Genomic DNA, 11780 nt, shown 5'->3' with positions numbered 1-11780 from the left:
TATGATAATTAAGAAACTGGCCATTCAAATAACCTTTAGAATTATAAAGTATACACCTTTTTTTAGTGCTGATTATTAGTTTAGACAGTATTTAAATTCTGATTGTAACACGCTTTTTGATTGGCTAGAAAATTACATTGTAGTTCAAACTGTATACCCTGGGTTGCATACGTCACAATGACTTTCATCAAAAACATATCAATTTGCTTGACTTTACACTTAAATTTTGTAAAATTTAATGTCATATTTGAGGTGGAATTGTCTATTTTCCTAGTAATTAATTAATTATAAGGAATGAGCTTATTAGCTACTCAAGTTATACTGAATAACCATGGTTGGAACGCTAAACATTTTTACACAAAAAAAATATAGCGTAAACTGTCTCAATCCAGGTTATACTGTATAACTTGGGTAAATATTAAACTTGTTACGTACTCGTACTTAAATTAATACCAGGTATTTCTTTCAATCAGAATTATCGGTATGGATAGAATAAAATACAGGATTACCTTAAAATTTTACAAAAAAAAACTTACTTGTGTACTAATTCATTTTCTTCCAGTTGTCCATTTTCTTCTAGATATTCATAGAAGGATGTCTCTAAAACCCATCTGTTGAGACAATTGGCAGCAAAACCCTCATGTTCGGTAGGGCTGGGACGATTCAACTTTTTCTATATCGATGTATATCACAATATTTGAGCCACGATACGATATGTATCACGATATGTTTGATTGTTGATAAATTCTTTTTTTGCATTGAAATAAACAAATTATTTCTTTGCAAATAAGAATAATTTATTCAAAATAATTGTTTATATATTGTAAAACAAAAATATTTTGCTCAAGTGGTGTTAATTATTATTTATTTCATATCTATATTTATATTTAGCTTATTTATTTTATATAATAAACCCCAAATGTTAAATAAACAAAGAAAAATAGAAGTAAGATTTTTTGGGGCGATATTCCGATATTTCTTCATATGTATCGATATGCGTATCGTCCTTACACGTATCACGATATATCGATATCTCGATATATCGTCCCAGCCCTAGTAACTATAACCAATATATATAGGCTAGGCCTAATTCATACAGGAGTTGTGTATAAAGATAACCTTGTAATTTAAAGTATGATGGACAAACCTAATCTTTATTAAAACTAATGTAAACAATTATGGACGCATTAAAATGTTTGTATATCCATTTTTAAACTTTAAAAAACTTAACTGCAATTGCACGCCTTTTCTCCAGAGCATTCGATTTCCGACCTTGTTTTGGTACATATGAAACATCTACATCTGCTGTTTTCCTTTTATGGCCTTTAGTATTTAATGGTCTGTAGTCGAAGATGCTAGGTATGGCATCGTTTTTTAACTGCAGTCGACTGTACCCCATGCATCGCGCTTTTGAAGGCTCAGTAACAAAACAGTCGGGGGCAAAATGTCGCTCGCAAAGCTTTGAGTGTTTGGATGGCCAGTAATTAACAGTTTTGAGCTTTCTTACCCAAATATGGCATAATTTGGGATCGTCGGGGAAAGAAAACATAGATACACCCTGTCCATATCGGATATCACAGTTTGGCGCAGCACACAAGACCATATTTTTTGTTTCAATCTCCCATCGTCTGTATCGTGACGTTTCAGCGTCGATAGTTTCAATATGGCGGGTTCGTGTCAAGGGGCATAACTCGCATGCAATTTTAGGTCAGATTTCAGGTGTGACAACTTTTACCGTAAATATTTCGGAAATACATTCAGATATAACCAAATAAGTAAAGTAGTCTGAATTCTATTATTTATTTGAAGATAATAAGGGGTAGATTAATTGAAAGTGAAGGATCTTTTCAGTTGACCTTTAAATAGATATTTAGCTGTTAGAGCACTGCTTATGTCTGTATGAGAACTTGAGTTTTATCTTTGAATTATTGTGGATTGAAATAATATGTTATTAAATGGAGAATTTGTATATTCCCTATATTTAAGGTCACATGAGTCACTCTGTTTTCGTCCTCGTCGTCCGTCGTTCGTCGTCAATCGGTCGTAAACTTATGAACATTTTCAGCTTCTTCTCTGCAACCACTGAACCAATTTCAACCAAATTTGGCACAAAGCATCTATGGGTAAAGGGGAACAAAAATTGTGAATTTCATGATCCATGCCCCCCTTGGGCCTGGGGGGTGGGGCCAAAACCACTAAAATTAATGCAATCTTTAAAAATTTTCTTTACCCCCAGACATTAAATATTGTGTTTTTTTGACACAAAGTGGGGGGGGGGACACCTGTCCCTCCTCTATATCCGCCAATGATTTTTTTTAGGTTTAATAGTGAAGTGATTAGAAACTACCCAAGTGGACGGCAAAGAAACGATAAAGTTAAAGCTTAAATCATCATATTAACAGTTATGTAAACACTGTTCACTCCTTTAAAAACAATGCAATGGGTAAAGGATTGAACATGGTTATTAATATTTTCTAAAAAATAATTATCTTAACTTAAAAAAAATGAAAATTTCAAAGTGAAATGCATTTAAGCATAATTTTCGAATTATTTATATTTTAAGAGTTCTATTACGAAAGGTTTTCTTAAAACTAGACATATAACATGAAGCAATGTCCATTAAACGCCAATGTTGGGGGAGATACTGTATGAAAGACTTTATGCATCAAAAAATTTTAATGTCCTAATTTTTTTTGTAAAAAACAAACATTTTGTTGTTTGTTATTATGATGCACAAGCTTTACCAAGTAAACAACATCCATATCAAATAGCCCTCTTTACTTAAATACAATAAAAATTAATTTTCGAAATATCATTGCAGAAATATTTTTAAATTATCATAAAAAGTAGAAAAATAAATTAATAGATGTACATCAGGCAAAAAAGTATGGTGACTGTAACCTAGGTAATGAGCCTTCGCTTTATTTTATTTCGTATGTTTTAGAGACAATTCTACAATTATATCATTGTCTGATAATATTTGAATAGTGTATTTTACTTAGGCGACAGCTGAAACATTAATTCACATATAAACGAAAATATTTATATTTGCAAATATCTTTCTTAGATGAAACTACTGAAGAGAAAATATGTTCAATTCTGTGTGAATGTTATTTGAGGGTAAGAGGTCATAGCGCGACCGAATCACAGAGCGAGGTGATATAGTCTACATATTTCTGTCACGATGCAACTTGTTTTGATATGTTTCTAAGTCAATTATGATGAAAAAAAATAAAATGATAAAAATATGGATATTGTTCAAACACAAGAATTACAATAAATCTTCTTAGGATGTGGATTATCTCTTTAACCCGAAATTCCTTTGGATTTAGGTAAACTAAAACAGACGATACCGCCGCTTTTGACTTTAAATATTCTATGAACTTATTAAATTATTAAATTATTCGCAGTAGCGATCATTGTTTGTCCATTAAATCATTATACATGTATACAGATACTTCCTGAACTGGAAGTTTAACATGAATGTAAACATTCAAATGTTGGAGCGAGGTACATGTAAACTGACTTTGACCAAACAACTTTGGATAATTGCGCGTCACAACATAACCATCCAGCGTTCTGTTCGTGTATAAATGCAATTTTACTCGAAATTTATTCGTCTCAAATGTACATAGAAGTAATAAACAACAATATTAAAACGTTCACTGGAAAATGAACTTTTAGATGGTACGTGATCGAATCTACTGAGAAGCTCTTCCCAGTGAACTTTTTAAAATTGTTGTTTATTTCTTAAAAGAAAGTACTTTATTATCAAGGTAAACACATGTAAATGTCATAACAAATTTATTTTGTGGTTTTCTTAAGTCTAAAAAAATAAAAATGCTTAAATTACAGATAATTTATGGGATCTTTTAAATGAAGATGCTTGAGATTAACTTGCACGTTTAAGCGTTCATAAACATAGAGCAATATTAAATATCAGTGTAATTGCCCAGACAAAATTCTCTTCACAATTGAAGTATATTTTGAAAAAAAAATGAAATTGTAATTTATTCTGTGCAGTGCATGTATGTTTTTCAAAACAACAAATTATAGTTTCCGAAGAAAAACAAATCTGACGAAGGCAGTAATACAGGAGAATATTTCATAACACATGCAATGTATAAATACGGAGCAGAAGATCAGACTATTTACTTTGATTGTTCACATTGGGATTTCCTGGTGAATTTATACAGGTATGATGCTTTAATGCAGAGAAATTATATTTTCAGCAAAACATTTACTTCACAAAAAGTAGAATTTTATACATGTTACAATTAATGTCAACTGGTTTGACTCAGTTGTACATGATAACAAGAATTAATATCAACTCAGTTTGAATTCGACCTAACTGTACCGTGATTTTTTTTTTTTTTTTTTTTTTTTTGCTGAAAATATAAAATTCGTTTTCCGCGACAATTATTTCTTTTTTCCGCGATTACATAGATCTTTTTTGATATTCTGCGATTTTTTTTGAACATGAACAATGATTTAAAGCTTTAAACACTAGATAAGACAAAGATTTAAAACTAACTGTTGATTTTAAAAGCGTTGTTTTTTCTACTGTATTGTGACACCCTTTCACTGCTATTATTTTGGCAAAGAAGGCGAAAATGTGGAAACCATCAACTTTCATATTTTTGACATGTATAGCATCTATTTTCTTTTGGGGGTAAGTGAATTTTTTTTTTCAAAAGGCGTTTTTTAAACTGGAAGAAAAAAAACCCAATTCTTTTCTCTTATGTGTTATATGCATGTAATAATATTCAAAAAAAAAATACTGCATTTTACAGGATGTGAGGCTCGGACTTGTACATATGAAGAGTATAACAAATGTGGCTGGCTCTATCCATTTCCTGTATGGGATGCAGATCCAGAAGTATGCAAGTATGTCATCTTAAATGGGAGTGGTTAGCCTATTTCCAAATAATACTGTTTCCATATGTTTGTTTGTTGTTTAACTTCCCTTTCGAAAATTTCTTACTCATATGGAGACGCTACCACTTACCGGTTGAAAGCTACAAATTTTGACCTTTACTCGGCACTCAGGGCCATTGAGCAGTGAGGGATTTTATTCGTACCAGCACCTACTGCGACACGGAACCTCGGTTAATACGGTCTCATCCGCATGACCGGACTCTACGTCCCACTGTGGGATTCGAATCCGCGAAGTAAGGGTCAACTCCTTACTTCGCTACTCTAGAGCAGATGTTCTTTCCACTGCTCCACGCAGGCGATACGGATGCTTGCAAAAATATTCATCAAGTCACTTGTAGGAATAAGGTCAATTATCTGAGCTAGATACATGTAAGGCATAAAACCCCTAATGAATATATACACATGTGAAAAATAACTTTCAAATTAAAGTTACTTTATTTTGAACAAGATCAATCTAGTTCGTTACAGTTATTTTTTAGAGTAATGATCGATAGCATGCGATCTTTTACCCTACTTTTTGTTGAAATTTATCTTCTTTTATATTATGAAGAGCAAGAAGATGTTGCGTTTCATACACGTTAGCAAAAGATTGAAATGACTAGCCACAAACTTACGTTTCTTTTCAGTTATACATTATCTCAAATCAACTGTGTAGAGAAAGTGAATTATGCCTGCAAATCCAATCCCTATGGATATTCATATTCATCGTTCTGGGGAACAAAGAAGTATGGAAGTAAGGTTGTTCTTGCAAGAGGAATTGAAACGTCCATCACATATCAAGAACAATTCAAAATGTGGGGTAAGTGAACGGAGAAAATTAAATTCCTTTTCTCTTTTTTTCGATTTAAAATTTTTTGCCATCATTACGTTTAGAAAAAATTGACAATTTTTTTCTTAAATAATTATAACACAATTAAATCTCAACTACCGAATGATGGACAAAGATTTTACATTTAAAAATTAATTTTGAGATGTTTTGCATTTATCTAATACAATTATTCCAAGCTAATAAATTTCATCAATGAAACAGGTTTATAATAATGGGTAATAATAATCAGTTTCATTCATTTTCCATAATTTAGGATGTGTTGCACCGACATGTTCATATTCAGAGATAGACAAATGTACCCAACTTGAGCGTGACTTACCAGTTCGAACATCAAGTGAAAAAAGATGCAAGTATGTACTCCCTTGAGAAAAGCATTTGATTGATTGATTAGTGTTAAAGCAAAGTTGTCAATCTTTCAGCCACATTAGATAAGTTGACACGTTTCCTAAATTTATGTTTTATATATTGGTATTGTGACATGACTCGGCGGGTTTTCCTTTGAAGTCAAGCATACTGTAACTGCAATACAGAACACTTTTTGTGGGCGTTTCTTATGCAAATGAGCAGAAAGTTTACTGTATCTGCAAAATATCAACGATACAGAACGGTTTATTTTTAGCGATGACGAAAAGCTGTATCCATAGTCAGACACAACAATCGTTCAATTCTTATGCATATGATACTACTGCTAGTAATTGGAGGTGATTTAATTAAGAATAAAATTTTACAACGTAAAGTTATGAGTGTCGGATTCCAAAAAATTAGAAAGGAGGGAGTGGGGCAATTAAAAAACGATTACTTTGAAACACCCCCCCCCCCCGAAAAAAAAAATGGAAAATCGCATTTTGTGGGAGAGGTTTATAATTTAACAAGACACTATGTGCGTGGATTCGTTACTTGTTGATAAAAAGCGTATGTACATGTATATAAGTTTGGCAAAAACGAAGAAAAAAAAAAGTTGGGTGGGATGGTGGGCACCTGTGAGTACTGGACCCTCCTTTGGTTTCTCTACATTTTATTAAAAACATAAAAAAGTAAAATACCCCCCTTCCTTTCATCTGTTTATTTCAATTTTGTATATGACGACAGGTGGAGGACATTGTCGGACATTTTCTCTCAGAATACGATATCCCCGAAGCATTTTTGTTTCAGAAATATGATTCTTATATATAAACATGTTTTGCTTTAATTCGTAGCTTAAATTAAAAAAAAGATATCAGCAAGAGTTGAATAGAGAAAAAAAACCTACCCGATCAAATCAAAATTATTTTTTGGAAAACAAATTATATTATCCAACCCCCAAATAATTATTTTTAAAATAATAGTAAATCATTACCTGCACGTCCACCTAACTCGGATTTTCAGTTGCGAATGCTTAAAATGGGATACTAAATCAACTTTCTGCCAAAATCATCTGATTGGTTGAGAAATATGTACCCAAATACGAATGTAAATTGGTGAGGTCATTGGAAAGGTCATGCCACAAGTCATTTAGAATACCCGTTTTCTACTGTATTGGAGATACAGTGCGGGGCCCGGCTCGAGCTGTCGCCTCAAGCCCCGCCCTGTATCTCCGATACAGTAGGAAACTCGTACTCTAAATATAACTTATATTAAAAAAAATATTCATGATTGCCATTATCTTAAGATATTGAAATTGGTTTTAAAAAATACTGAAGCCAACAATTGTAATTGTAAGCAATTTAAAAGGCTTTTCATATGTGTTATAATCCATATGTATTATATTACAAATTACACACTCTAGTGTCTTGAAAAATACTTGATAATGTGAGGAAATTTGTTCAGGTCGCAATACTTCCAGAACCAATTACTTTGGAAAAGTTATATATTTTTCATGAACATGTCTGACATTAACATTGGATATGGTTTGACAGAAATTATAAACGAATATTTTGTTTTACAAACATTATGTCCAATGACTGAAAAAGAAGGAAACAGACTTTACCTAATGCGTAACCTTCTTCCAAAATAAAAAAGAATTATTTTATTTAGAATCCAGACATTTAACCTTTACCTTTGCCACACTCCAGTCGAAAATATAAGTTTATTGGTCCGATCTGTAATTTTATAATTGCCATTTAAAAATGTTCCGCAAAGAAAGAAAAATTCTTACTCTATCATTTTACCAAAAAAAAAAAATCCGATGTAGATATAAAGTGCTCATCTGGGCTTAATGGCCATTGGTGCTGAGCATAAGTACAAATTTGCAGCCTTTAATTCAAGAGTTTGCTTTTGAATTTTCTTTCATGGTTATATATATCTACATTTTTATTTTTTACAGACAACTCTTATCAGGCCAAAGCTGTCTACATAAAATAAATGAGGACTGCAAATCAAGTCCATATGCAACAAGTACCCTTCGTACAAAAGGAAACGAAACCTTGGAACTAATCGGCAGAAAATCCACAACTGGGGATGTTTAAACGGTCATTATTTTGCAAGATTTTTTTAAAAACTTAGCTTTCTTTTTAAAATCTGGATTTTTATGTTATCAAAACTTTATAAAGAAAAAATATATATTCTATTAATAAATACATACCTTTGTGGTATCTCTCCAGTATATAAAGATACAGAGAGAAATATCTTCAACTCTGTAAGAAGTTTGTCAGAGGTCAATACGTGACCTAATCACACGGCGCAATAATATCTACCGGTACATAAATTATAAAATGACCTGCTCTACTTGCTTTTCACGACATACATTGTATATAAAATGAACAAAATAGGCAAGTAAAATAAGATAATTATTTTATTTGAAATATAAACAAATATTTCATAAATATGTGTAAATATGTTGAAAAATATCATTGCAATCATGCCATGAACAGCTACCAAACACCTCGGCGTTTTCGGAGTTAAGTGTAAAGCTGTGGCCAGTGTCTCCGTGTTTATCAGTGTTTTACGATAAGTACGCCTTTAGTTACTGAAACCGTAGAATGCTTTAGATCAAATTGCAAATTGAATGGCTCGGACAAGTGTCTCAATACTTCAGATCCATCCATCCCTTTCCGGCGACCGAAATTCCTCCAAATTTTTATCATCAAACTTCGGACGTGTTTCTTGTGTCTTTTCAGCATCGATTATCATTTTTCACAAATAAAAATATTCCCAGACAACAATCTGTTCACTATTACTGATCACAAGTAGCCTTTCACAAAATATTCCCTTCGAAATAGATTCCTTAGCCTAATGAATTCGAAGCGAAACCGCCATGCAAGCCGATTTACACTTTGCGTCATTTTTCAAAATCTTTGACGGACGGTTAGTGCAATAATTTAATTCGAAAATATCAATTGTCTATCTCAAATTTATATATAAGTAATAAATAACAAGTTTATAAACTTCAATGGGAATTGAAGTGGGTCGGTATGTGATCAAATCTTCTGAGAAGGCCTGCCTTCACAGGATTTGATCACGTGACCGACCACTTAAATTCCTATTGAAGTTTATAAACTTGTTATTTATTTCTTAAATGGTTAATAATAAAATTATCAATTTTTGCTTTGTTTTCATATGGTTATCGAGATATCTGTAAGTGACTGATTTGTTGTTTTGATTTATGTTGTCCAGATTACTTTTTTCATAATTTTTTTTTATTATTTACAGTGATCAATGGTGGAATTGGCCAGGAATGTAAATACAGGGTGATCCAAAATAACTGATACCATTTCAAACGATAATAATTTTGTCAAATACTGTAATACTCTTTATCTCATTATTTCAAATTTTAACATATTATGAAATATTTTATACAATACATGCCTGTACGTTTTTCTGCATTCTTTGAAATAATAATTCAGTCTCAAAACAATGCTGTAAGTTATTTTCTGCACATGCTCTTTGTGACGTCCATTTTTTGCCTAAAAGTGCTGCTAGAATCCAACTGTCCCGGCAGTAAAATTATTATTCAACACATTCGCACGAACCTTGCACTATGTTTTGAATTTTTTACATATGAACCGAGATTTTTCGTAAAATCATGCTTAACTCGGAATTCTAGCAGCACTTTCCAAGTATTTTAGGAGGCAAACTTTCCATCTGTACAAATCTTATGTTTTGAAATATACAGCTTATTGTTGCTCTGTTGCATTATTTTTGTCACAAATGTGAGAGGAAAGACCAACCGGGATACGTATACATTTTGGCTCCAAAAAAGCGTGGTTTGATAGTTTCAGAAGTTTTTCTTGTGTTGTGAATACAGGGTGTTTCAGAAAACATGCTACCATTTTGATGGATTAGATATTACTGGTGTTTTAACCAATACCACGTACCAGCATATCTAATGATTGATTGATTATATACTGTTTAACGTCCCTCTCCGAATATTTCACTGATATGGAGACGTCACCATTGCCGGGGAAGGGCTGCAAATTTAGGCCTATGCTCGGCACTTAAGGCCTTTCAGCACGGAGGGATCTTTATCGTGCCACACCTGCTGTGACACGGGGCCTCGGTTTATACGGTCTCATCAAAAGGACCGCCCCATTTAGTCGCCTTTTACGACAAGCAAGGAGGTACTGAGGACCTATTCTAACCCTGATCCCCAACGGGCGCATATCTAATGAAAAGTCACAACTTCCAGATTTATTCTTGTGCAAAAAAGTTAATACGGCATATAGATATTGAATTACAAAAGAAAACAGAAACTTTAAAAAAAATTCCCTTATTTAAGAAAATGCTGTTTATGGCGTCATTTTTACTGCAAGAATAAGTCTTTCCGATGTAAGAAAGTTCTCTTTACTATTGCAAAGAGTCTCATGGGAATGAATCAGGTCTCATTTTGCAAAGATTTTAAGTTCTCTCTCTCTCTCTTTATTTTGGGGTGGGTGGGTTAAACAAATTTACCATTAAATATCCCCACCGATAAAGTCAACTTACAAAAAGTGGTATAAAACTTGAATTCAAATACATTGTTGTGGTCAAATGGGGTAGCTTGTGAATTGTTTTATCATAGAACTTATGTTGTTGGTATATCAGACAATGCAACTGAATGACCGATGTGTATCTACAACTATTAGGGTTTATTGTCGTTGTTGTTCACCTTGTAAATGTTACGTTCAGTCGATTTCCTTGTTCTTCATTATTTGCCATAGGAGTTGATGCATGAAAGTTTCATGGGTTATTTTAAACAGGTTTTCCCCAATGTATATAACATGGATTTATGCCCTATATGGTTTGGCTATAAATACTATAACTCTACATGGTTGATCTATATGAATCCATGCATAGCTGGGCGCCATGGTGCTATGCTCTATATGGATGGGCAATACTTACATACTATAGCCCAATTTGGTTTGGCTATATGTATCCAAGTATGGTTGGACGGCATGGTGTTATGCCCCATACTAAATGTCAACTTTGATCCAAGGACAAGAGAATTCGGTAGTACAGCTGGTTATCAAAATGCTTTTCGAAACGTGTGGCTCAATCGTTCAAACGTCAGTTCTCTCCCGTCTCTCAGCTCTTTCCATTTGCTAACACAATTTTCTCTTTCTCACAACTGGTTAAGGGATATGAGCATTACAAATATAATGTGTGAAAAAAAAGACATTGTGAGGCTTTGTACTGCGCTACGAACCAGTGGAACATTTGGAATACTGGCGGCTTTATGTATGATTTACTTTTACAACAATTTCCAGTTTATCTACAAGACCATCCGTAGTGGAACCACCACAACAAAAATGACACACTCTGTTAATTTCTACAACTTTTTTTCATCTCTGCTAATGTATTTGTGACCGTAAGTAGTATAAGGAGCCTGGTTGGCTGGGTCAACTGAGTGCACTTTTGGGGCTGGAGGGATAGCTGGGTCAACTGAGTGCACTTTTGGGGCTGGGGGGATAGCTGGGTCAAGCCAGTGCAGCCCCTGGGGGGGATAGCCGGGTCAACGGAGTGCAGCCCCTGGGGGATAGGTGGGTCAAGAGAGTGCAGCCCCTGGGGGATAGCCGGGTCAATTCATTACATATAACCCCTAAATACGGGGGTGTTTACA

At 33.4% G+C, this 11780-nt stretch overlaps 1 protein-coding gene across 1 annotated transcript; it reads left to right on the top strand.

Annotated features, from left to right (window-relative positions):
• Nucleotides 1-3479: 3479 nt before the first annotated feature.
• Nucleotides 3480-8211, top strand: LOC134265847 (uncharacterized). Its single transcript, XM_062748073.1, has 5 exons — nt 3480-3510; nt 4794-4887; nt 5565-5737; nt 6021-6117; nt 8070-8211. The coding sequence occupies exons 1-5, from the start codon at nt 3480-3482 to the stop codon at nt 8209-8211; spliced, it is 537 nt and encodes a 178-aa protein (XP_062604057.1).
• Nucleotides 8212-11780: the final 3569 nt, after the last annotated feature.

This window comes from Saccostrea cucullata, unplaced genomic scaffold (assembly GCF_032062105.1).
Source record: "Saccostrea cucullata isolate Sc308-1 unplaced genomic scaffold, CSIRO_AGI_Scuc_v1 ctg10806, whole genome shotgun sequence".
In the NCBI taxonomy this organism is placed as follows: domain Eukaryota; kingdom Metazoa; phylum Mollusca; class Bivalvia; order Ostreida; family Ostreidae; genus Saccostrea; species Saccostrea cuccullata.
Note: the sequence above shows the minus strand (reverse complement) of the source record. Positions and strands in the feature narration are given on the sequence as shown.